The 23,794-nt window shown below is 46.8% G+C and overlaps 7 protein-coding genes and 1 non-coding gene across 8 annotated transcripts, besides 46 other annotated features; 3 read left to right on the forward strand and 5 right to left on the reverse strand.

Annotated features, from left to right (window-relative positions):
• Positions 1-361: 361 nt before the first annotated feature.
• On the reverse strand, positions 362-2,101 carry PVX_084255 (eukaryotic translation initiation factor 5A). The gene has a single exon (XM_001616468.1). It carries the CDS (start codon positions 1,373-1,375, stop codon positions 890-892), a length of 486 nt encoding a protein of 161 aa, XP_001616518.1. The 5' UTR covers positions 1,376-2,101; the 3' UTR covers positions 362-889.
• Positions 1,574-1,594: a microsatellite.
• Positions 2,052-2,096: a microsatellite.
• Positions 2,102-3,077: 976 nt separating the features above from the next.
• Positions 3,078-3,097: a microsatellite.
• A 301-nt stretch (positions 3,098-3,398) lies between these two features.
• Positions 3,399-3,418: a microsatellite.
• Positions 3,419-3,898: 480 nt separating this feature from the next.
• Positions 3,899-3,938: a microsatellite.
• A 127-nt stretch (positions 3,939-4,065) lies between these two features.
• Positions 4,066-4,090: a microsatellite.
• A 104-nt stretch (positions 4,091-4,194) lies between these two features.
• Positions 4,195-7,341, reverse strand: PVX_084260 (hypothetical protein, conserved). Its single transcript, XM_001616469.1, has 13 exons — positions 7,005-7,341; positions 6,769-6,849; positions 6,635-6,678; positions 6,284-6,365; positions 6,141-6,185; positions 5,900-5,986; positions 5,737-5,813; positions 5,470-5,566; positions 5,128-5,257; positions 4,840-4,940; positions 4,572-4,643; positions 4,357-4,410; positions 4,195-4,260 (listed from the first exon to the last, which is right to left on the reverse strand). Exons 1-13 carry the CDS (start codon positions 7,132-7,134, stop codon positions 4,208-4,210), a joined length of 1,053 nt encoding a protein of 350 aa, XP_001616519.1. The 5' UTR covers positions 7,135-7,341; the 3' UTR covers positions 4,195-4,207.
• Positions 4,739-4,772: a microsatellite.
• Positions 4,870-4,891: a microsatellite.
• Positions 5,064-5,090: a microsatellite.
• Positions 5,473-5,501: a microsatellite.
• Positions 5,915-5,972: a microsatellite.
• Positions 6,452-6,503: a microsatellite.
• Positions 6,980-7,000: a microsatellite.
• A 31-nt stretch (positions 7,342-7,372) lies between the features above and the next one.
• Positions 7,373-7,428: a microsatellite.
• Positions 7,429-7,481: 53 nt separating this feature from the next.
• On the reverse strand, positions 7,482-8,773 carry PVX_084265 (hypothetical protein, conserved). The gene has a single exon (XM_001616470.1). The coding sequence runs from the start codon at positions 8,455-8,457 to the stop codon at positions 7,603-7,605; it is 855 nt and encodes a 284-aa protein (XP_001616520.1). The 5' UTR covers positions 8,458-8,773; the 3' UTR covers positions 7,482-7,602.
• Positions 8,747-8,772: a microsatellite.
• A 701-nt stretch (positions 8,774-9,474) lies between the features above and the next one.
• On the forward strand, positions 9,475-10,635 carry PVX_084270 (hypothetical protein; the record flags this gene model as incomplete). Its single annotated transcript, XM_001616471.1, has 1 exon — positions 9,475-10,635. One exon carries the CDS (start codon positions 9,475-9,477, stop codon positions 10,633-10,635), a length of 1,161 nt encoding a protein of 386 aa, XP_001616521.1.
• Positions 10,636-10,769: 134 nt separating this feature from the next.
• Positions 10,770-10,792: a microsatellite.
• Positions 10,785-10,891: a microsatellite.
• A 300-nt stretch (positions 10,892-11,191) lies between these two features.
• Positions 11,192-11,212: a microsatellite.
• Positions 11,213-11,220: 8 nt separating this feature from the next.
• Positions 11,221-13,011, forward strand: PVX_084275 (hypothetical protein, conserved). Its single transcript, XM_001616472.1, has 6 exons — positions 11,221-11,567; positions 11,784-11,861; positions 11,991-12,044; positions 12,151-12,215; positions 12,325-12,402; positions 12,891-13,011. The coding sequence occupies exons 1-5, from the start codon at positions 11,467-11,469 to the stop codon at positions 12,387-12,389; spliced, it is 363 nt and encodes a 120-aa protein (XP_001616522.1). The 5' UTR covers positions 11,221-11,466; the 3' UTR covers positions 12,390-12,402; positions 12,891-13,011.
• Positions 11,291-11,376: a microsatellite.
• Positions 11,475-11,497: a microsatellite.
• Positions 11,581-11,600: a microsatellite.
• Positions 12,021-12,048: a microsatellite.
• Positions 12,058-12,123: a microsatellite.
• Positions 12,156-12,184: a microsatellite.
• Positions 12,469-12,490: a microsatellite.
• Positions 13,012-13,142: 131 nt separating the features above from the next.
• Positions 13,143-13,214, reverse strand: PVX_084277. Its single transcript has one exon. It is a non-coding gene; the product is annotated as a tRNA-Pro (tRNA).
• Positions 13,168-13,193: a microsatellite.
• A 209-nt stretch (positions 13,215-13,423) lies between the features above and the next one.
• Positions 13,424-13,443: a microsatellite.
• Positions 13,444-13,595: 152 nt separating this feature from the next.
• Positions 13,596-13,617: a microsatellite.
• A 68-nt stretch (positions 13,618-13,685) lies between these two features.
• Positions 13,686-13,709: a microsatellite.
• A 312-nt stretch (positions 13,710-14,021) lies between these two features.
• Positions 14,022-14,044: a microsatellite.
• Positions 14,045-14,305: 261 nt separating this feature from the next.
• Positions 14,306-14,367: a microsatellite.
• Positions 14,368-15,103: 736 nt separating this feature from the next.
• Positions 15,104-15,153: a microsatellite.
• A 356-nt stretch (positions 15,154-15,509) lies between these two features.
• Positions 15,510-15,530: a microsatellite.
• Positions 15,531-16,128: 598 nt separating this feature from the next.
• Positions 16,129-16,151: a microsatellite.
• A 102-nt stretch (positions 16,152-16,253) lies between these two features.
• Positions 16,254-16,278: a microsatellite.
• Positions 16,279-16,334: 56 nt separating this feature from the next.
• Positions 16,335-19,761, forward strand: PVX_084280 (hypothetical protein, conserved; the record flags this gene model as incomplete). Its single annotated transcript, XM_001616473.1, has 4 exons — positions 16,335-18,769; positions 18,836-18,897; positions 19,066-19,233; positions 19,425-19,761. The coding sequence occupies exons 1-4, from the start codon at positions 16,814-16,816 to the stop codon at positions 19,759-19,761; spliced, it is 2,523 nt and encodes an 840-aa protein (XP_001616523.1). The 5' UTR covers positions 16,335-16,813.
• Positions 16,762-16,793: a microsatellite.
• Positions 17,114-17,185: a microsatellite.
• Positions 17,393-17,441: a microsatellite.
• Positions 17,764-17,792: a microsatellite.
• Positions 18,344-18,410: a microsatellite.
• Positions 19,177-19,246: a microsatellite.
• Positions 19,523-19,564: a microsatellite.
• A 119-nt stretch (positions 19,762-19,880) lies between the features above and the next one.
• Positions 19,881-19,903: a microsatellite.
• A 275-nt stretch (positions 19,904-20,178) lies between these two features.
• On the reverse strand, positions 20,179-22,931 carry PVX_084285 (UGA suppressor tRNA-associated antigenic protein, putative; the record flags this gene model as incomplete). Its single annotated transcript, XM_001616474.1, has 5 exons — positions 22,290-22,931; positions 22,081-22,112; positions 21,873-21,959; positions 21,666-21,767; positions 20,179-21,559 (listed from the first exon to the last, which is right to left on the reverse strand). The coding sequence occupies exons 1-5, from the start codon at positions 22,374-22,376 to the stop codon at positions 20,179-20,181; spliced, it is 1,689 nt and encodes a 562-aa protein (XP_001616524.1). The 5' UTR covers positions 22,377-22,931.
• Positions 21,868-21,896: a microsatellite.
• Positions 22,836-22,869: a microsatellite.
• An 813-nt stretch (positions 22,932-23,744) lies between the features above and the next one.
• Positions 23,745-23,794: part of a microsatellite that runs on past the window's edge.

Raw genomic sequence — 23,794 nt, forward strand, 5'->3', positions numbered from 1 at the left:
TGGTGACGGGGGCGATGGGCCGATGGGCCGATGGGACATTGGCAACCCCTGATGCGCCTGCCCCTGCGCAGTTGTGCGGACCGCAGACGATGAGAATATCCTCCCCATTTGAGCAGCCATTTTGCGCAAAAAAATTTTTCGACCCATCCGCTTGCCGCAAGTGTACATACACAAACGGGTGGGAAAAAAAAAAAAAAAACTTTTCCTTTTTTCTCTGCTCTGATACCACTTCCTGTTTGCTCGCGGAAAAAGGGCGCCAGGAATTGACAAGTCAAATTGGCAGGGCTATGGAAACGGTCGCCCGTCCAGATGCGCCGCGTGCCAATGTGCTAAGTGCCGCTTGCCGCGTGCCGCTTACCCGCACAGTCCGTCGATTTCGTTAAAGAGTCGCGCATGCGCGCAGGTGTGTGTTCGTTTGGCGTATTCGTAAGTGGGGGAGAAAAAAAAAAAAAAATTTATTTCTGTGGCACAAAAACGAACCAATGAGTGAGCAGCTAGGAAGGTAGATGACTCGTTGGCCGGTCGGCTGCGCTAGGCTGCGCTCGGCTCTGTTCCGTTCGACCCGTCCAGATCGTCCCATCCATGCAGCAGGATGAATTTACAAAAAAATAATTTTCGTATTATCCTCTTTTAAATGTGCATATAGTTTTATATACGTGCGCGTGCAGGTGGGCGAAGGGGGGGCAGCATTAAAGTGGGCGCAGCATGGAAGTGGGGGCAGCATGGAAGTGGGGGCAGCATGGAAGTGGGGGCAGCGCACAGGTGGGAAAGCTTCCCTGTGGAGGGGCCCCAGGGTAAAAAAGCAGAGCTGCGAGTGTAGACGTGAGTGCAGACGGGTGTAGAAGCGTAGCAGCATGTGGATGGTACACCGAGACGTGCGCTGAGACGCCTAGGAGGACAACTCCTTCACCGCGATGATCTTCTCCTGGCCACACGCGGACAACACGCTGACCAGCACAGACTTGCCGCCATCGAAGAGGGTACGAATCTGCTTGGCCACGTCATCGGGGTTGCCATCCGAGTCCTTTGGTAAGCTCAAGTCATCCTTTGTCTCTCCATTATCATACAGTAAAGAAACAAAACCATCCTCTGTAATGTCAATCAGCTGCAACTCAGTTCTCTTCACCACAGGAACATCCATATTGTGAGAGGTGGGGCATATATCTTCATATTTTTTTCCCGTAAAAATGTCGATGCCTACAATATGTGCCTTGGCATGACCGTGCTTTCCCGTTTTGGACGTGGAGTAATCTACCACTTTGCAAGGATGCTCCTTTAGCATCACGTGGCCGTTTTTCTTTATGGCACCTGCCTGCACAGGGTACGTCTGGGATGCTCCCGCATCGATGTTATCATACGTTTCGTGGTCTGACATTATGCAAATAGTGGGGCCAAAAAAAGGAGAAAAAAGGAGAAAAAGGAGGGGTTCCTTTTTTTTGTTTAAAGAAATGGGGGTTATTCTTCAACGGGGAAATACAGCCTGGTATATACACACGTACGCTTATGCATATGCATATATAATATTTACACTCCTCTGCGCGTTGTTAGGGAGGTTTAAAAACGGGCGCGACAAAACGGGGGAGATGCTAACAAATGGAGTAACAAATGGGGAAGCAGCGCAGCGCTAAGTGGCAAAGGGTTTGGTAACCACAAGGGGAATGTAAAATAAAGTAGGTTAAAAAAAAAAAAAAAAAAAAATGGTATCTCCAACGAAAACTCAGCGTAGCATGTATGTCCCTTTGGTGAAAATGCCTTTCAAAAGCGCAATTCTTTGCAAAACTTTTTATTTTTTTCCTCGTATTTTAATTGCAAATAGCTTCAAATTTTCTCTTTACATATGGAGCAGTTAGCAAAAATATTACATATATATTTTGATTTTCCTCCACTGATTTAAATATGCGAATGGGTACAAAAAGAAAAGTTGCGTTTGGCGAGTGCACAGCGCTTCGACTTAACACTTTGGGTTGGATTTTTTAACTGCTTGTTAAAATGCCTTTTACACGGTATATGCTATACGTTTGGGTTGCTAAACTTGGGTGAAGTTGGCTCAACTTAGGCAAATTTCACTTTGCTTCGCTTCGCTGCTGACTACTACTTTGGTAACTGCTTTGGTAACTCCTCTTCTTTTGTGCTGCGCTATTTTGCGTCGGTTATGTTTTTTTTTTTTTTTCATTTTTTTTTTTTTTTTTTTTTTTTTTTTCGCCTCGGTTTCACTCCATTTCGATCGCCGGGAAGGCTAACTAACTGACTAACTCTCTGCGCCCCCTTCCTGCCGACCGGCCAAAAGATAACTTCGCGTTTTTTAAGAAGGCGCAGAAAGAAAAGGGTTGCCTCGCTTTCGCAAAGCCGCCATGCCGTATCTTAACCGCCAATGCGTGTTCCCTTTTGAACAAAGTGAGAAACACCTACTTATGGGGGAGGCACCAAAAGAAAAAAGAAATGGTGAGCTGAAGCGTGAGGCATATATACCGCGCAGGCAATATTATGCACCGAGCGTAAAATACACGTATCGCGCGTACATACGGGGGAAGTCTCATACTGGGGCTATGTGCTACGACGGGAAAGCAAAACGCATACACGTTACGTTACCCATTTGTGCGTTCGGGCACACGCGCGTGCTGCACTTGGCCGAAACGAACAAAGGGAAGGAAAAAACGGTCAAGGAGCGAACAAAAAAGATTTTTCTTTGGAGGCACTCCTTGCCACAGCACGAATGAGCGCATACGTGGGTGCAAACGTGAGTACACCCCGTGCGTTCACGCGTACGCGGCGTTATGCAAAGGGAGGCAATTTTCTCTTCACTACTGCGAAGGTATTTCTCCCTTTCCAGGGGGAGGGCGCCCCAAGTGAATGTTCCCTTTCCCCCTCGTATGCAACTAGCGAGGAGGTCTCTGCCCCGTTGCAATGTGCCGTCCCCTTTGGCACTGTGTACATGTCGCCATGCTGGCAGCCGCCTCTGCTGAGTGCTGGGGGGGGTACCCCCATTTGGAAGGCCATCAGCCAGGGTTGCTAACGTGGTAGCAACTGGGAAGTGCGAACGGAGGTGGTGCTACTGCTACGGCTGCTATTACTGGGGGGGAACTCTTACAGCTCTCCCGAAAAGGAATTTACAAAATAGGGAACATATTTCAAAAGTGCCGCCCATATTTTGCTTCCCCCCTGAGGAAACTAAAGGGCTATATTTTTTTTTTTTTTTTTTTTGGAACCCCCCCATCGTCATTTCAATGTTCATCTCGCAGCAGCGACATGTACGCTACAGACGCATATGTAACTGCGCGACCGAGGGGGAAATCAAATGGCACCTTTTCACCCCACCGCGAACACCTTACCTTTTTGTTTACACCATCTGGGTATGCTGCGATGGCCTGAGCAGTTAACCTGTCGGTTCTCTCGCCCCATTATTGACGGAACCCAAATGGGAAGCTAACTAATTTGGTGCGCTCTACAGAGTGGTTGTTGCGGAAGGACGAACTTGTGCAAGCTGAGGTGCATCAAAAGTTACAAAAAAAAAAAAAAAAAAAATTTACACTGCTCAGTTAAGCATACATTGATCCTTTAGCGGTACGTGAAATCATCGCCGCGTTTATCCAGGTGGCAGTTGCATCCCTTTTTTTACTCCTCACCAGTCCCCACTTCGGCTCCCATGGTGCGCCCCCAATTTGGCAGTAAGAAAAAGGGCCCACTATTTTGATGACGTGACTTACACATGGTGGGGTATTCCCTCATCCCACGCTGCACGTATATTTACACAACATGGTGAAACCATTCCTATGGATAATTCCCGTTCGCCTGTTTTCGCGTGTGTAGCCGTACCGCCACTCAGTGGAGGCACTCAAATGAGTCACGCTTTATTATGCCTTCTTAAAAAGAGGGCCAACTGGTTTGCACTTCACGTACCTCCCACTGGCAAAGTTTTAAGGAACACACATTTTTGCGTTCCGCACAAAGCTGCTCGAGGCACGACGCTTTTTATTCCTCATATTGCTCACCCCGCATGAAGTGAAAAAAAAAAATAAAATAAATAAATAAATAAATAAATAAAGGGGCCATTACGATGATAAAATAATTAATCCTCACAAAAATGAACAAAAAAAAGGAAAAGACAAAATTTGCACACAGTTGCACAGTCTGCTTGTTGACCCGCGTAATGGGTAACATTTTTGGGGTTATTTTTTTTTTTATTTTTTTTTTTTTCCAAAATGGCTAGCTATAAAAATTCGCTGAGGTTGCTCGGAATTTTGTTTAACGCGTGGTTGTAATCTGCGGGGTGCATATCGAAAGAAGGAAAAGCACAACAAATGAGCAAACAGTGTGATCGAAACGGACGGATGAACCGCTTGGCACCTCCCTGCGCACCTGTCTCGACGAGGTTTCTGAGCACCGTCAGCACGTACGTTGTGATGGCCAACACTGACGCGGTAAAAAGGGGGAAAACAAAAGTGAATTACATGGTCCACACCTCTGCGCATAGCTACGCACATTGCTATGCACATATTTACGCACATAGCTGCGAACATCGCTACGCAAATGTGTAGGCATCTCCCACGGCGTGCTCAACCCAGCTAGCTTACCCCAAAGAGAAAAAATTGTGCTCGGTGAGGAAAAATTCACCGAGCTGGGGATCATAAAAAATATGCTGGGATCTGCAGGGGGGGTGACAGCAAAAAGGGCCAACCACTCTAGTGTTAAAAAAAAAAATGCAACTCTCGTTGAGCGTACCCACTTTGCGGAGGCGCATTTTACTTCGCGGTGAATGAGCAGTGAGTGGGCACCCCCGACCAGTCCCCTTTCTTACTCCCCTTTGTCACTCCCCGTTTGCCACTCCCCTTTGCCACTCACCTATGGGATTCATCGCCTGACTCGCTAAGCAATAAATCTGCGTGACGGACGCGGCGATGGGCAGCGCGCACAGGAAGGACACGATGTACTTATCCGATTGGCTGCACAGAAGGGAGAGGAAAATACAAAACGTAATGAGTAATGCACCTTCAGAGGCGCTTACCACGATGTGCACGTCTAGACGCGGTGGAACTGGAATAGTGAGGATGCCCCCACATGTGTGCACGTAAGAAGGAATGCATATTAATGTAAACGCTCTACAAGCTGCGAGCACTTCCTTCTTCTTACGCGCTCTGGGGACTCTTCAACTCGCCGTCGTCAAAAATTCTGGGAAACAATTTTCTGATGATCAACGCCGACACGCTAAGCACAAGCAGGTGTACTGCCTTCAGGGCCAAGTAATAGTTTCCCTTCAGAACTTGGCAGAGGGGATTCAAAAAAAAGGGGGCAGATATGAGGGGGGTAACGATAGGAGAGTAATACACAGATGGGAAGAGGCAGCTGATGGGGCAACCAGATGGTCAACCAGATGGTCAATCAAGTGGACAATCGAATTTGCCGCGAAGCAGGAACTCCACGCCAACCCCCCGTGAAGAGCTATTCTCGGGCGACCCCCTCTCAACTACTAACGCGACATGTACAGGTAGCCACTGAGCCCGTAATCGAAAGCGTTTGCCTTGTCACCCCCCAAATGGGTTGCAATGTCGTATAAAAATTTGGACAAAACCTGCAGGTGGAAAAAAAAAAAAAAAAAAGAAAAAAAAAAGGGGTAGGTGCGTCTCTACAGTATGGACATACGTGTGGTCTCACGTATGGAAGGGGTGGAGATGGAGGGTGTAACACAACCCACGGGCGAATCCCATTTAGGTGCCCATTTTACGAGGCGCAAAAACGTACAAAGGGAAATACATAGCGGGTAAATTTTGACAGAGATTTTATTGTGTAATCTGAGTGGGCCAAATTGAAGGCGAAAACTGCGGGGGGGGAGGGGGAGAAAAATAATGCGCACTTTTGCCGATCAGCAGTGACGCTCACCTTTGCCGCTTAGCCGCACGCGTACCTGCGAAGACCAGCGGCAGCGAGCAGACAAGCCCGACGCTCAAAATCCCGTTGGTCAAGAAAAACACCACCAGAAGGGTGAAGTAAGCTGCAGGGGAAAAACGCACACGCAGTCCCCAACGGGGCGCGTCAGTAGGTGGGTCAACGTGTATCTATACACATGTGTATCCCATGTGGCTTGATTGTCCCCCCTGTAGAGGAAGTTCCCCCCACCAAGGTAACCACATATTAGCAGTACTCACCACATATGGCTGATAAGGTGAAAGTCGTCTGATTTCTTGTGTGGCCTAAGGGAAGTTACAAAGCGGAAAATGTTATAACCCCTCTGTTGCGTTAGCGGGTCACGTGACGCTGCCCAAAAGTATGCGTTTGGGGGGGGACTCACCGAATACGCCGACGTAAGCGAAGAGGGGCAACAGAAGGAGGAGCAGCAGAGACATGTACACCTTCATAATTCCGCTGGAAAACTTGGTAGGCCACGTGGCGGAAGGTGCAAATGTGCATGTGCGTGTGTGTATCTGCTCATGTGCGGGCACCCTCTCGGCGAGCACAGCCGGCAGCAGAAGCGGGAGGCCTTTCCCGTCTGCCAGATAATGAGCTCTCCAAGTTGCTTCTTTTAAACAACACACACGAAATTTGAAAAGGTTCTGCACTACATATTTTTTTTATTTTTTTTTATTTTATTTTTATTTTATTTTTTATTTATTTTTCTTTTTACTTATATGAAAAAGTTTACTTGATTAATCGAGTACGCCTTGTCCACCGTTTTGCTCCAGATGTCTGCGACGAGGTGGAGGGAAATAAAACCCCCCGGTTAGCTGGCTCCCTTTTGTGCTTCCTCTAAGCAAGCACGCACAGAGCTGAGCGAACCTATTTTGCTTTGCGTTTGGGTGAATCTGGACTCATCGCTGTGGACTATCCGGGACAGGAAGCTCGCCGAAGGGGACGAGGCTGCTCGAAAGGGGGAGAAGCGGGTTAGCGGTTTAGCAGCTTAGCGGTGCGGACGCGGAACTGCCCATCGGCAAAACTGCCCAACGGCCTCGTGCAACAAGTACAGGCAGAAAACCCTCCCCGAAAGCCCTCCTCGAAGGCCCCCCTCGTGTAACCGAAAAAATACGTGAAGCTCCTAAACTCGTCGTCCAAGTACGCGTCCTGCTTCTGAATGACTCCATCAACAAGAGGTCTTTTTTTACAGAGGACAAGGAACAAAAATAGGACAGTGGCTAGCACCTTCATCGTCGCTGCTGCGTTTTTGCGTTTTTACAGGAGTGGAGGCACGCAACATGCACGTATATAAGTGTATGCATAAGTATGTACATATAAGTATATTTATTTACGTAGTTGTAAACGGAGGGGGGGATGGACAAAGATGATGCGCCATCTCAGAGGTGAAACAGATCTGAAAAACATACGCAGTGGGGAAGCGACGCTCAGTTGGTAAACGCACAAACGGGTAAACAAACATTTTTACACTTCCTGCAGGGGGCGCCACTGGTAGACATCATCCTACGACGAATTTGCGCAAATGCCTTCTCGCGCCGCGGAGCGCTACAATGTATGTACACCGCACGGGGGGTGAAAAAAAAAAAAAAAATAATAATAAAAAAAATAAATTAAAAAAAAAACAAAATAAACGATCGCAACAAACCACGCGCAACTGCACAACTGCACAACGGGACGCAAAACCCGCCGCGCGGGCAGCCCCTACACCAAGTCGTCCTCCGTGAGCGCCCGCCTCACGAGCTCAAACTTGGCGCGCAGGCTGTGCGCAGATGTGTTGCTCAGGGTGCTTTTCCTCCTCTGCGTGTCGCACAACTCACAGAGATCCTTCACCTCCGCCTGGAAGTGTGCAAAGTAAGAGGGCAAATCCACGTCATTAATTTCTGCGCAATTTTCCACCCCCAATTTGCCTTTGTCAATGTAGAGAGGGGCGCCATACCGGTCCTGGAAATCCCCAGCAAAGCTGTCATTACAACTGAGGATGATCGAATTGGAGTCCATCATAAAATTTAAAATATGCCTCAAGTCATTGTACACACACATCCTCTCGCACTCTTCTGTCACGTCCAAACAGAGATTCATTATGTGTGGTGACATGTACAAGGGGTAGGGAAAATTATTTTCTTCCACGTGTTGGCTAAAGTATAGCAAAAATAGGAGATAAATACACCCAGCTTGAAACCGAATAATGTCTGCTTCGTAGTTCTCCATATATTTATTTCCACTCTTTTTAAATGTTTGTTTAAATATGTCCTTCCATGCACACCATAATATTTTCCACGCACATATGTTCTGTTCATATCTCGACTTGGACAGAATTAAAGAAAAATTGGTTTCTCTGAATATGGATCCGAATAGCAGTAGCCCCTTCTCGTCATCCTTTACGTCTTTATCTTTTATTTTACTACTTTTGCTCATCCATATGTGCAGCACATTTTCTATGTCTTCCACATTGCACTTGTACCTCCCTGGCAGTGCGAAGGGCACATAGTACTCCCCGCACAAATCTCCCACCCTCCGGACGTACTTTTCCTCTTTTACAAAGTCGATTGTGTACATGGTCTAGTGGGATGCACTTACATAAGTTTGCACTTGCGTGACTTTGGGGGGAAAAAAAAAAGGCACAATATTTATGTGCACTCTTTGCGTGGCCCATCAAATGGACCCTTCCTCCCCTCACTTTTTTCCCCTTAAATTGGGTGAACTTTCCAGTTCGTTCTTATCCCCACATGTGAAACCGCTGCGCCTTGGTGATGGACTACTCAACTGGTCTCCCCCCAAACGCATTTGCGAAACTGCCTCAAAGGGGAGAGGATGCGTCCTACTATCTATCCCCTACTGTGTGCTATTTTTTTTTTCTTAATTTTCCCACTACAAAAAAAAAAAAAAAAATCATTTGGCTATTTCTCCCAAAATACTCCACTTTTTGGCAGTATTCACCTGAACAGTTCATTTTTTTTTTTTTTTTTTTTTTTTTTCAATGCGTAAAGGTGAACAGTTACATTTGTGCAAGAGCCATTTGGATGCCCCAAACTTGGTAAAAATAGAGGCGGCCTTGGGGGGGGTTCACCCATTTTTAGGCGAAACTGAAGAGGGGCTACTCCTCACAAAACAGTTATTATAACAGAGGTAGAACTTATGTAACGCGAACAAGTGCGAAATGGAGGAGCATATAATTACCTCCTCCCGCATAGCCTACGTTACAATGACAAGGACACCCTTTTTGGTATAAAGCCAACCAAAGCGCATAATTAAAGGAACGTCCAAGATGAGGACTACCCAGATGGGGCGAAAAAGAAAGTGAACCCCTCCGCAGCTGTTCACATGTAGCTTTCCTCTCAAAATGAAAGATTTTACCGCTAGTTTTTTTTTTGTGCCTCTTCAAATTTGCTCAGTTGCTAATGACACTTGCTCACAGGTTGGCTCCTCCATTTTGATAAATTTTTCAAAGGGGTTCCTCTTCCATAGTTCAAATAAAGGACACCTTTCAGGGCCATTTTGCATGAACGCCTTATAGGGACCTATTCACACCCTTGCGGGGAGGTATGGCCAATTATTTGCTTCCCACCCCCACCTATGATGGACTCCCAAATCGTTGACATAGTACAAGTGTACCCCGACTCGTACACTCAAGAGATCGAATTAACCCCCATGTACTGTCTCGAAACAACGAAAGACAACACAAAGGGATGCTTAAATGTGATGCGAGATTTTGTCAATAGCCAACTTCGTAACAGTTATAATCATTTAAAAAGGTGTCGAAAAGTAAACGAGGAGAATGTTCAAATACTTGTGGGTTTCTCTGCCGAACTGCCAGACGATTTACTTAGCAAAGTTGTGCAAATAAATGGAGGGAAACCAATTACCATAACAATGGTACATGCATCCAAGCACCCCCCGATGACGAGAAAGCAGTACGCAGAGTGGTCCGTGCATTGGCCACTCTACTATAGAAAACCAGCAAATGAGTTAACAACGTTAGCAAAAGAGGACGTAAAAAAATTCATACACTTTGTAAAGATCGCAATTCGAGTTGGGAAAAATTTCGGCACATGCCAAGGTGGCTGCGTCTTAACGCACAATCATAAAATTATTGCCTGTTCAGGTGATAATATAAAAAATCACCCACTGCATCATGCGGTGATGTTGGCCATTGAACAGGTTTCCTTCAAATTACGCCACCTGTGGAGAATGAAAAAGGAAGTGCACACGCGAGCAAGCGATTGTAATGGGAACACTACGGGTTGCATCACAAATCACGTGCAGAATGCGCACACCTCGGAATGTTTAAGCGGCCCCAGTAACAAAAAATGCAAAATTGGAAGTGGTGAAGGGGGCAGCGCGTCGGGTGGAAGCACGCCGTACTTGAAATGTGAAGCGGCGGATGAGGGTGAAGAAGTCGATGGTGGGGCCGCCGATGGAACCGCTGACAGAACCGCTGACAGAACCGCTGATGGAACCACTGATGGAACCACTGATGGGGAAGACCTCACGCGGCTATCCTTGCTCAACCCTGTTGAGGACGACCAGTACCTATGCACCAACTATTACGCCTACCTAAGCCACGAACCCTGCTTTATGTGTGCAATGGCGATGGTGCACTCGCGCGTTAAATGTGTCATCTTTGATGAAGTGAATCGAGACAACGGGGCCTTGTTCAGTCGGGCGAAGCTGCACTGTGTGAAGAACCTCAATCACCATTTTAAGGTCTACAGAACGGTGCGCAACAAGTCGTGATTTGATTCCCCTATTTTGGGGGAGGGACACACATGCACACATCGGATTAAGTGAACTAGTTCTTATTTGTGTATTATCCCCCATTTTTAATTTCCATTCGAGGGGACTCCTCTTTGGTGTGTTATTATTTGTTCCTTTGTGCCCAATTCAAAAGAAAATTTTAACATCAGAGCTGTATTTTTAAATCGTACGTGTACTCACATTTTTTGCACGCTTCACAGGCATATAATATATGCCATTTTTTTTTTTTTTTTTTTTTTTAAACTAGCCATTCGGTGTGATAACCGCTACTTCGTATGACCCTTCTCCAGGATCGACGTAATCGTAAACGTAAACCCCCTGTGTATGTTTCGTCCTTCCTCATTTGCAAACGAGTTGCTCCCCCTGCCGCGGTCGCATGAATGTACGTGTGTAGATATGTTATTACATACCTGCATTGGTGCAGCTATCCTTGACGCCCCGCCATGCCAATTAAAAAGGAAGAAAAAAGCGAAGAAAAAGGCGAAAAAAAAAAAAAAAACTCATCAACTTTTTTGCTAGCCATTTCTTCGCACTTTACCTTTGAGGCTTCTGTTTTTGAGAAAATGTCCGAAGGGTGAGCAGCTAAAAAAGGTGTGAAGCTAAAGTGAAAATTATTTTTGATGACGTACGCCTGTGAAAGTTACCCCGTGGTGCGTGTCGCATGAACAGGTAGCCCTGTTAGCGGCGCGCCGCCTTATTGGTCGCGCGTAATGTTCTGCCGCGTCACGCTGCGTCATGCTCCGTCCAACAGCTTCTAGCCGCGCACGCTGCTCCCCCCCCTGATTAGCACACCACCCCGCTGTTAGCAAAATGAGATACAGGCTCTTCCCCCCCCTGACCTTTTTAATGTACCTGAGAAAATTGCATGTGTATTATTCCCCTGTGCGAAGCGAGAAGGCGGACGTTGCGAGGTAGGCCGTTTAGCCCGTCCGAAAAGGAGCAAAGATGAAAGGGGCTCCAAGTGGTGAAATTGCCAACCGTCGAAAGGAATGACTACACGCCGCTGTGTGTGGTTTCTCTCTTCCCTGCCCATACGGGCCATACGGACCATATGAACAAATGGCGCGGATGGCACCGAACCAAATTGGACCTCCCCGCGTGCAAACATTCCCATTTCCCCCCCACAGACGACTGATTGTCTATGCGTCCTCCCAAAGAATAAAACAAAAGTACCCCCTATTGACCGTAACATGGGAACTCCTAGCGTAGGCATTTTATGGGCACCTACGTGTACGGTGTGCCTACGACGTCTGTCGCGTCCCCACCCCCTTATGCGTTCCTGATATTGCACTGTTTGCTCACCCGCACATGTGAATTATCCCTCCCCCCTGAAGCTATGAAAACCCACCCATGATAGAAGTAGAGTACTTAAATGGAGAAAAGGAGAAGTAAGTCGCGCGGGGGAAGCACCGCAGATGAGCGAATGGGCGACACTGACCGAATCGGCTGCAAAAAATTACCTGCTCTTCTCCCCCCCTTTTTTTTTCCTCTAAGAATAAACATAGAATACTTCAGCGACAGGCAGAAGAAAGAAATTGTGGACAAGTGGAAGTACACAGGTACGAACGTGAACAGGGAAAGTACCTTCGGGCAGTAACTGCCGTTAAATGAGTGGCAGCTTATGCGCAACACACCCGCATTGGTTTGCGTTTTTTCCCCCCCATGCAGCGGCACTGGACCCCTTTCCAGAGGTGCTGGCCCCCACGCTGGAGAAGCCGAAAGAGGACCTCTAAAGCTTCGCAAATGGTGAGAGTCAGCTCGTTTGTTTCTCCCGCCCTACGTAGCCCCTCCTGTGAGCATTTTTGAGGGCGACTTTATTACCTCCCCTTTACCCCCCACTGGGATGAACCCATCTACCTTTCGGAACAGCAGAGGAGCGCCAAATGGGCATTTCACCCCAGGACCGAGCGAACAACAAAAAAAAAAAAAAAAAAAAAATTAACCATTTGTGTTACACATGAACTTGTGCAGACGGGTGGGTAAGGCGAACAGCATTTTCTTCACAACAGGAGTGTGTTACCAAAGGGAGGGGAAAAAAAAAAGCAAAATTGCGCCAGCATTTGTGTGCAAATATATTTACCCTCACGTTCTGAGTTGCTACGTTTGGGAGGGGATGTACCCAACGAGGAGTGGGCACAGAAATAACGACTTAGCTGCGCAACGGAGTGACTTTTTTTTTTTCGTCATTTTTTTCCATTTCGTGAAGGTTGTAACCGCTTTCTTAGATGACCAAGCGGCTCACCAAACGGCTCACCAAACAATTTTCCCCTTTTCGAAGTAAAAAAAAAAAAATAGGGACGCTGTTTCCCAATTTTTATTAAATTTTTTTTCCTAACGCGACGCGCAAAGCGTGTTACACATTTGTAACTCCAATTTTGTGCAAAAAATGAGGAGGAGGAGGAGGATCAAAATGTGAAGAGGGAACATCCCACACGACTGACCAATCCCCAATGTGCTGCTGAATTTTTTCCAACTCTGCTTCCTCGCCCTTTTCGTAAAGTTCCTCCCATTTTGGTGAAAGAAAAAAATGAAGCAAACAAAAATTACAACCACCCACCTGCGAGGTGCCCTTCTAGTGATACCTACAAAGAAGGCCATGTCGTAAACAAGCTCCGAAAAAAAAAAAAAAAAAAAAAAAAAATGACCTCTCTGTGTGCTGCTGTACCTTTTCACCCCACTTTACAACACTTAGAAAAAAAAAAAAAAAAGGAAGTTGTTTCACATCCCAATCGGTTCTCCACTTTTCCCGTTAATTTCCACACAACCATCTTCTTTTCTCCCTCCAAAATGGAAGCAGGTTGGTGGGGAATAGAAAAATGATCTGCGCTTCTAACTGGCGGGGCCACAACATTTGTTCTTCCAAGATGGTAGAAAAAAAAAAAAAAAAAAAACACTAAGAGCATTAAAAGCGCTACACAGGTTCGAAACAGATAGAAAGGAAAAACGTGCCCCATTACAATTCCTATCTTTGCAAAGTGTAAAAAATTGCAAACGTTGAAATTGGGCTGCGTTGTTAGGAACACTTCTCACCTTAAATTGTTAGAAAAAAAAAAAAAAAAAAAAAACAAGTGACCTGTTTGCCTCTTAACCCAGCTGATGAACAAAAGTAGACTTCCTTTCCAACCACAGTTGTAAAAAAAAAAAAAAAAAAAAAAAATTATAACAGGATGGACTTTACGAAACACTGCTTCCACCTCCTCGTTGGTAAATTTAAAAAGGATAAAATGATTGCGGCTAGTGAGATGGGCCATCGTGTAGATTCCCCATCCACACACATTTTATTTTGCTTCCCCTTTGCGCAGTTTACCTTTTCTTCCTTTTCGATGTATACGGCGGGGTGAAGGTGAACCGGAAGAAGGCCATCCATAGTAACAGAAAAAATGGGAAAAAAAAAGAGGCACAGTGGATGCCACTGCTCATCTTCACGTGAGCCACGAAATGATAGCCACACACTTTGACTAACGACTCATTTTTTTTTTTTTTTTTTTTTTTCCATCACTCCTTTCCATATACACATGTATGAGAGGACTAAACGCAGAACCAAGCAACAACATTTCGATGGTGAGTTTTATAACCACTCGAGTGACTTATAACTCTGTTTGGGTAACCCCCCTCTGTGTCTACGCGATGTGTCACGCATCACCAGGGAGGCACCCCCCCCTTATGGGAACCCCTAACGTTGGCTCTTTCTTTCTGTCCCATTTGCAGGCCACAATTCGCAGCAACATGGGGGAGGGATCCCTTTGCCACTGCTCTCTTTTGGTAAGGAAACAAAAAGGCAACCCGGGGAGGGAAAAAGTTCAGAAAAAAATATCCCAACGGAGCCGCTTCCACGGGCACACAAGCGCAAACATTTTGAAAAAAAAAAAAAAAAAAAGTTAAAAATTAATGGGTAAAAATAAAAACCTTATCGCCAAACCCTCCCCTCCACAGGGACGCTGCTTCAGTCGAAGCAAATGCAACGCGCTGCTATTTCTGCTAACCGGAGGGGCAGTCTTATCCGTGATAGTAATTGCCATTTTGATTCAGCGTGCGACGCACCTCCCCCTTAAGTAAGTTCCCAGGAGAAGAATTCGACGGACGAGTTCCACTTGCTTATGCCGTTCCTCCGTTTGGCCATACAGGCTGACGTGATGAGAGGCGGAAGCTTCTTCCCTCCAAGGAACTTCCAACCCAACACACACCCCAAATGTACATGTCCCTTCACGTGCACAGGGCCAAAGCGAAAGAAAAAAAAGAAACCACAAAGAAGGCGGACGTGAAAAAGGCAGAGGTGAAAAAGTAACCCACATTACGCAAGCGGCTTATCAGCAAAGGGAAGATGGACCGAATGAGGGGCATTCCTTTCTTCGATGAATTGTAAACACCGTGGGGGGACACCTGAGGGAGTTACTCCTCCCAAGATGACCCAAAGAATTAGTCGCCCACTCGTTCGTCACACTCAGCAAAAATGTGGTGAATAACTGTTGGTGGTATTTTTCATATACGCATCTGCAGAACGGTTTGCACTGCATGTAGCGTGTCTCTTTCACAAAAAAAAGTAACCATTCCTTTTTTTTATTTTTTTTTTTATTTTTTTTTTTATTTTTTTTTATTTTTTTGTCTGTTTTAATAGCTCATTAATTTTACTCTTCTTTAGTTGCTCCGTCCCCTTCTTCTGATGCTTCACTATGAATCACGCGAAAGTGAAAAAGCCGACGCATCGGGGGTGTCTTACCGGGGGAAACCAAAAATGGTAAAATTAAAATTGTAGAGTAAAAGCATCAAAGGGGAGGCACCCTGGGTAGCTCGCCAAACTGCTCCCTGCTCAAGAGGGGGGAAGAGTCACGCCCTCATAACCGCTTCTCAAATTTTTGCGTTCAAATAGCATCAACCAGTGGAGAGCTCTCCTCCATTGGGGCGAAAACTATTTTGGGAAACTCGCAAAAAAGGAGAAGGCTATTAACAAAGTGTTTGCAAAAAAAAAAAAAAAAAAAAATGGCTAATCAGGAAATAACCGGACTGTTCTTTTTGGCCAAATGAGCTGCAGCTAAAGAGAAGTGGCGCAATGGTGCCGTTCCATCACACTGCCAAAGGAGGGTAAGCACCTCTACACAAGAGAATGCAAAAATGCAGCCTTTGAGTACGTGGCTATCCCTGCTTGATGAATGGAGAGCGAACTGGCATAGCACCCCAGTGCGGGTCCTGTGGAATGCTTCCCCTTCGCCACCACCCTTGGCGATTTGTCTTCCCCCTGTGGTCAATCATATGGAGAAGCAGACCTGCTTATACGCGACCCTGTTGGGAAAAGGAGCAGCTTGGTCCTCCCAACGACTGTAACGAATGGCGCATTGGGGTGGAGCAAGGACCAATGGTTCGCACAGTTCGCCCTTTTGCCTTTCATTTTATTTTCTTTTTTTTTTCCTTTTTTTTTCCGTTTTTCTTCCCTCCCCCCGTCGCTACACACCGCACGCTTCTTTAAAAGTCCACCACACCCGTTGGCGCTTTGGTAAAATCCGGCCGTGCTCCTCCCCCCCGTGGCCACATGCGCGTGCCCTGAGGAAATTCAGAATGCGCGAAAAATTGCCAAGAGGTGGAAAAAAAAAAAAAAAAAAAAAAATCGCACAGCATTTCGTAGCCTCTCATAATGTCATAGTATGGCACAACGTAACGCAGAGCGACGAGAAGCAAAGGAGCATGGGGCGGAGTTAACACAATCGTTAAAAAAAAAAAAAGAAAAAAAAAAAGGGAAAATATGCAAGTGCGTTTTTTACATTTACATACACGTAGGTGTATATGATCAGAGCGCTAACCCGCTTCACGCGAGAAAGTTTGCTACCCAGTGGGATGCCCAAGTGCTGTCATTGCAGGAGCAGCTGATGGGGAAAGAACAGTGGGGGAGGGGCAGCTAGGCCACTTATGGAGGTTCCCTTCTTCAGCGTTTGCCGCGTTTCCCACGTTTGCCACGTATGTCACGCATACCGCGACTGCCACTACTGGGAGTGTTGCCCGGCTTAACCCGTTCAGTGACGGCCAAGGTGACCGCTCCTCGGCTGCGGCTCCCCCGGCCAGTCAGTGGACGAGTCTGACCTGCAAGTGACGCTGTGCCATAACGCTGACGAGTGACGTCGATTCGGAAGGACTCCCCCCCCACAGCCGCGAACTCGAACGTGCCAGCATGGACGACTGCTCGCAGCGAGAAAGCAGCAACGAGGGTACCCTTGAAAATGAAAAAAAAAAAAAAAAGAAAAAGAAAAAAAAACACACATATTCCGTAATAAAGGAAGTGAACTACTCGCAGAGTGAAGACGACTCATCGGCAGAAAAACCCAGGAAAAAAAAAAAGGGAACGAGCAAAAAAAAAATACACATAGAGGATGTCCAAAGGGTGAGGGAGTTAAAGGGGGACTCTTCAACTGACGAGTGGGGCAGGAGCAACAGGCTGCAGGATGGACGGGACCCCCAACTGAGGGGCTGCATGAACTCCCAGGAAGGTGACGTCGATCGTTTGCTGAAGATGGGGAGGGAGAGAAGGAGAAAGCGGGAAAAGCATACCAACTGCAGTAGCAACTGCAGTAGCAGCGGTGATGGCCATGACGGCGATGGCCATGACGGCGATGGCCATGACGACGATAGCAGTGATGACGAGCACGAAGTGGAGCTGCTCCAAGGGCAGAGACGCAGCGGGGAGCAGGACGCCACGACAGCTCCGGCCATGCACCCCAATCTGAAGGAAGCCCCACGCAAGAGTAGAAGAAAAGACGCACCATTCAACATGGTGAATAGACCACAAATGGCGAACATGCCGCGGAATGGAACCTACGAGGAGAGGCCCCAGGAAGGCCGTCGAAGTGGGCATGGCCGTGGTGGGCGAAAGGGGAGAGTAAAGGCTGTGCCCCCCGCAGTGGGTCACATTTACAATGCGAGCAGTAGCGACGCGCACGATGTGAGTAGTAGCAACGCGCATGATGTGAGCAGTGGCGACCCACAGGACGCAGGCAGTGGCGACCCACACGATGTGAGCAGTGGCGACCCACACGACGCAGGCAGTGGCGACCCACACGACGCAAGCAGCAGCGAAGGGAACATCTTTTCCAAGCTGCTCTACAAAATAAGGAAAGCTTTCGCTGACCGCAGGGGGGACCCCATAACGAATGAAAACGTGGTGGACGGCGACATCTGTGAACTTGCAATTGTGGGTGGCAACGGAATGGATCCGAGTGGCCTTCACAACATTGCGCACCTTGTGGAGGATGAAGACACGTTTATAATTCAGGGGCATAGCGGTAGTCATACAGGAGGGGGAGAAGACAGGGCAGGCCCTTGCCCTCATGGAAGCCCCCGAACCAATGAGATGATTTGCCTGAATGGACTAAACCCGAATGACCTGCTAAACAGCTCCGTCCTCATCAACTCCAATCGCTCAGAAATAAGTGAAATTTTTAGTAACGTCGAAAATGGGATCATCATGATGGAAAGGCGGGACGTGGGTCCAAGCGGCACTGCACCTACAGAGGACGCAGCGGGGCATATCAGAGGCAGCGACCATGTAAGAGGCTACCACCGCTTTACCTACAGACGCGTCTCCCACAAAATAGCCACCTACGTCAGGGAGAACATATCCTACGTGAAGGAAAAAATAAAAAGCTACTGGCTAGAACGAGTGCGCGAGGCGAACACCCAGCTGACAGCGCCCCGTCAAAGTACCAACCAACGGGAGGAAGCAAACGAACGGGGGGAAGCAAACGAACGGGGGGAAGCAAACGAACGGGGGGAAGCAAACGAACGGGAGGAAGCAAACCAACAGGCACTTCACACCGAAGACGAAAACGACGACCCTAGCTGTCTCCAAGTGCTCTTCTTCCTAGGGCTGGTGTGTAAATTCCCTATCCTCTGGATAATCGGCTCCATCGTATTCTGCATCACCCCAAGTGAACATAAAAAAACAAAAATGTGGAGTCTAGTCAACACCTTGTTTGCCCTCATTAGCGTAATTTACTTTATAAGCACCTCCAAATTTAAAATGCCCAAGCCAGTTTTTTTTGTCCTCATGGAAGAAAATAAAGAAGAAAAAAATTATATGCTTCCAACAGGGGTTTTAAAAAACGAGCACAATGCTGCTCACAGCTCGGTGGTGCTTGACGGATCTTCTACGTCTCATTGGAGGGGGCACAACTCCCCGTCTGTTTTATCCGCCCAGGGGAAGTCCTTCCTAAATTGGAACTTCGTGTCGACGCAGAAGCCAGACGCGCACATACTGCTGTAAGGAAAGGCGCTGGCCAGTAACGTAGCTCAGCTTGCTCCGTAAAGAAGCATCGGAGGAGCGATAATGCCCCGTTGAAACCGTCCATGGTGAACCCTAACATGCATGCACACCCCGATGGACCTCCTGTGCCAACTTTACACCTTCCTACTTCCCCCCCTTTGCAGAAGCAGCGAGGCGTATAAACTCCTAAACCGCGTACAAGTGACGTTCCTCTTCGGAAGGGGCAGCGGCTACCCCCGCGCGCAGGTCGAAAGGATGAAGCCCTTTTTTTATAACCTAAAAGAGGGCCTCAGGCCGGTCCCCGTGGAGAAGCTCACCATGACGGACCAGGAGTAAGTCTGCACCTCCGCACGAGCTACCCCCGACTGTTGGGGAAGTGGCATCCGTGTGTGTGTGCGTGCGAGTGTGTATGCGCGTGTGCATGCACGTATACATGGGCTTATGCATGCCCCTATGTGGAGTTGTGTGTACTGTACACCCGTGCGAAACGACCGACCATTTTCGCTCCCGCCCCCCTGTGCAGCGTCCCCGAGGACTTCTTCGGAGGAGGACTCAGGTGCGAACGGACGGAAAGGCGCTCGCCTGAGAAGGCCAGCGAAGCGGCAACCGGGAAAGCCAACGAAGCGGCAACGGAGAAGGCCAAGTGGTATTTATTCTGGAAGGAAGAAGACAACTTAAAGGGTAGTAACTCAGCCGGATCAGCATCGGACCTCTCCCTCCCCGTTGGAGAAATCTTCTTCTTCAAAAGTGAGCACACCTGCAGGGTGGCTTTCCTCTACCCAAAAAAAACGAACCCCAATGAAAAGGAGATGCCAGAAAATTTTGTCCAAATAAATAAAATTATAATAAAGCCCTTTTGAGGGGACCCCCCCCCCCCCCCAGGCCACAAAGTTCGCGTGATGTGCGTAGAAGTGGGAGGCGCGTTCTTCCCCCACGGGTATGGCACAAAAGCTGCACACCGCAAGGGTTTTTTTTTCACCCCTTTTTTTTCATTTTTTTTTGTTTGCCCCAAGGTGGTCTCCTCTGGGACCCACGCCCAACTTCTCCATTCACCAACGTGTTTGTTGTTTAACCGCATTCGTTGTGCAGCGGCGCCGAAGTATGCGTGTGCATCTACGCATGCCCCTACGCTTCTCCCGTTTTCCCCTTTTTTTTGTTCATCTTTTTAAGACCCACCAAGGTGTGCTTTTCCAAATGGCCACTGTTGAAAAGCGGCAGGGAGGGTCGGTCTTCTAAAAAGAAGAGGCCCGCTCGTATTCCCCAACCGGGGATGCTACTCACAATGGCGCATATGAGCGCTCCACTGGGCTGGCGCGCCGCCCAAACCTGCGGATGAAGCAGCCAATCGCGTCGTCCAACTTCTCCACGAAGCTTTGCAGCTCCTCCCGTTCAATGCCAATGACGCAGGAGAAGGCAATGTACGAAAAGGGGTACAAATCGTAGCTGCACCCAAAGTGCTCAAATGTGTGGTTCCCAATGGTTAGGCCCTTCCCCAGGATCGCCGCATGGGTAGCATTTTCGTTTTTCACCAGATGTGTTTGGGACGTCTCCTTTACACCCCCCTGATTGGAGTTGTTAGGCGAATGAGTTGGACGCGCATCTTCGCTGCTATTTCTAGGATTAGGGAAAGACACCCCATTGGGTTTGGGTTCACCCTGCTCAGTAGTGTCAACCCCATTGGGATCTACCCCCCCGTTTCGTATCAACAGCGGGGAGCATATGACCCTATGCCCAGTGACATTTCTATAAAAGAGTAACGATCCCAGCAGGGTAATACTCCTAGGGTTTTCGACATGGTAAATTTTGTAAAGCTCATTCAAATTAATCGCCATGGATATTTTATTTTTGCTAGCTTTGATTAAACTTAAATTGTACTTGGAGCATAGAGTAGAAACTTTATTTTTTAACCAGGCGAAGTTTTCCTCCCTTTCTTTTCTTAGGTTTAGAATTTTCCTTTTCCCTAATTCTAGTAATGTGATGAATAGATCTAAATATGCATGCACAGGGGTTCTACCAGGGTAGTGCTTCTTCAATTCTTTCATCTTCTTCTTATCGGAGCTGAAAACAATTCCTCCATTAACTGGGACGAGAAAATTCTTATCACAACTTTGGACTACGAAGTCTACTCTACCCTTTGTCTCAAAACATTTTTGTATCTCTTTGCATAAATAATTGCATTGTAACCCGAAGGCATTATTAATAATATGAGGTATATTATACCTTCTACACATATGCCCTATTTTGACAATATCATCTGAGTTTCTGGGGGCATAACTTGAAGTGACTGACATTACACAACAGATCTTTTCACCATATGTTTGTATAAGTTTTTCTATTTCGCTCAGATTTGTATGTAATTCTTCGTCCCTATATACCATGTCCACTACTAAATATTTTAAGGCACAAAAATCGATGCACTTGTAGCAGGTCTTGTGGTCTATTCTGGACACTATTACATATTCACTTTTTTCTCTTTCCTTTTTTGTATACAAAATGCAAGTACTTAGACACATGCCCGTAGCGTATGGCAGTATGTACACATCTTCGCAGCCTTTTATTCCAAAGCTTTTGATCAGGTCCTTTACAAAGCTCGTGGTGGCCTTCGCCAGCACGCTGTTCCCCGCGCTCTTCGGCTGCACGTCGTCGAGGTTCCCCGATCTGCATAAGGGGCATAATTGGAGAGGAAGTCCATTCAAAGTGCAACTACACACACCAGCGTAGATGCGCACACGCATATTCACACGTGTGGGGTGGCGCTCCTCACCTGCCGATGCCGTGCCCGAACCCGATGTACTTGTTCCGCACGAGCGCGCTGTATATGCGATTCTCCCGCTCCCCGATTTTGACGTTCTTCTCGCTGTTGCACCTGAGGAAGGAAATGGGGCCAAAGTGAGTTCTACCTCCCCTCGTTTTGACAACATCGCATCAGGGGGGAAATTATCTTTTTCTTTTTCTTTTTTTTTTTACGCACAAATTTTGAGAAGATATCTGGTGCAAAATGCTCATGATGGTTATTTCGTTTAGGCCCTCATTTGGGACACGCCCGTAGTTCAGGATGCTGAGAAGTGGAGGGGGGAGTGTTGCATGACGCAAAAGTGGGAGACCATTACCTCTTCGGATGACGCGCAATTGCATGCATTTATGGGAATGCTCATTGTGAGTTGCTTTTTTTTTTTTACTTCCATAGGGTGTTTTCCTTCTGGTTGAGGGTCTTTTATTTGGGAGGTAGACAAAAAGGAAAAAAAAAAAAAAAACATGACAAATTACAAATTGCAAATTATAGATGACAAATTACAGATGACAAATGGCAGAGGCGTAACGAGCGGTAAAAGACCCACACCAATGCTACTCACGCTACGCACTCAGCACGTATGATACGAAGAAGTACCTGCTTAGATATTAGGGAATACCTATTGCTGCATATGTCCCCTTGGACGGCCTTGCCATTGCGCACGTCCACACCTGGTGTGTTCATCTCGCTCTTCTAATGGAAACTCTCAAAAGGGGGTAATTCAATATGGGACAGAATGAGGGGAACGAAAAATTCCAACGGTTTACCTCTACATATGTGCTTTCACTTGAGCATCTCGCTACGATGCGCCAAATGGGTAACTTAAAAAAAAAGGAATGCTCTTTGAAGAGGCTGTATATTTACTCTTCTTTTTTTTTTGTCATATCCTGTTGGTTACGCCTTTCCACCTCCTCCACTGGAGATATACACGCCAAAAAACCGTTGCTATTTCAAAGCAGGACTGTCGCGTGTGCAAAGCTACACCTGCGCAGTTCCCCTACTTCGCACTACAAACGAGTGCACACAACATGCAACATTGCTCTCACTTCACCATGCGAAACGAAGGAGCGAACAAAATCGTTCCAATCCCTTTCTGCAGGTTTCTCAGTCAACTGCACTTACGAGGGGACCCTAACCCATGACTCCATCTTGCTACTCTGCTGGGGTACAAAAAGTCAAGTAAAAGTGCTTCTCTCTTTTAAACGACTTTTTTACATGAACGTTCAGGTAACTTTTCCCAAATTTGCAAAAAAAAAAAAAAAAAAAAAAAAAAAAAAAAAATAGCTAGCCAATACGTGCATATCATACAGTCTGAGCAATCCTTTACAACTTGGAACAAAAACAACAGCAAAAAAAAGGAAAAAACATTTCTATTTTCTATACAGCGACAATGCTGCAATTAAAGAATAAAAATGGGAAAGAAAAAGGAAAGGAAACTTTTTTATTATGTTACATAAAAACTATGGAGATCACACGGTATGCACTTATGGTATGATTTAAAAAATAAAAAAATAGGGAGTAAAAAAATTACTAAAAAAATTAAAACAAAACCATAATTGCGGTAGGAAAGCCATAGGATAAACTTCGATCAAAAAAAAAAAGCAGCAAAAGGAGTAAAAGGAGCAAAGGAGCAAGAGCAACACGACGGTGTGTTTTCCTGATGTACACGCGCTGTACACTATGAGTTCCGCGCCGTGCCATTTGGTACACATTCATGCGAGAACGTGCTCTGTGGATGTGGAGCGGCTGGTGTGCGGACTACTCTCTCTTCAAAATTTTCATTAAAAGGAAAAAAAAAAATTAACGAAGAGTTAAAAAATAAAAGTGGCAACAGTAGCGATAGCATCCATAGCAGCAATGGAAGCGAGGGTAACAGTGCACATGAGGTTGGTCATACGGTGTAAACGCGCAGCGCGTGCGGGGTGGGGGGGAGCTCCTATGGGTCAAATAAACTGTGCAAATATTCCATTTACACGCACTTCCAACATGTTAGCAGTACGCATTTGTGGCGCCTGATGCGAGGGATGCTCCAAACTTTGTCTATGCCGCTGTGCCTTCCTTCGATGCATCCCTGGGCGCATCTTTGCCAAGGGTTCAAAAGG

The sequence above is a fragment of the Plasmodium vivax genome, chromosome 13 (assembly GCF_000002415.2).
Source record: "Plasmodium vivax chromosome 13, whole genome shotgun sequence".
NCBI lineage: Eukaryota > Apicomplexa > Aconoidasida > Haemosporida > Plasmodiidae > Plasmodium > Plasmodium vivax.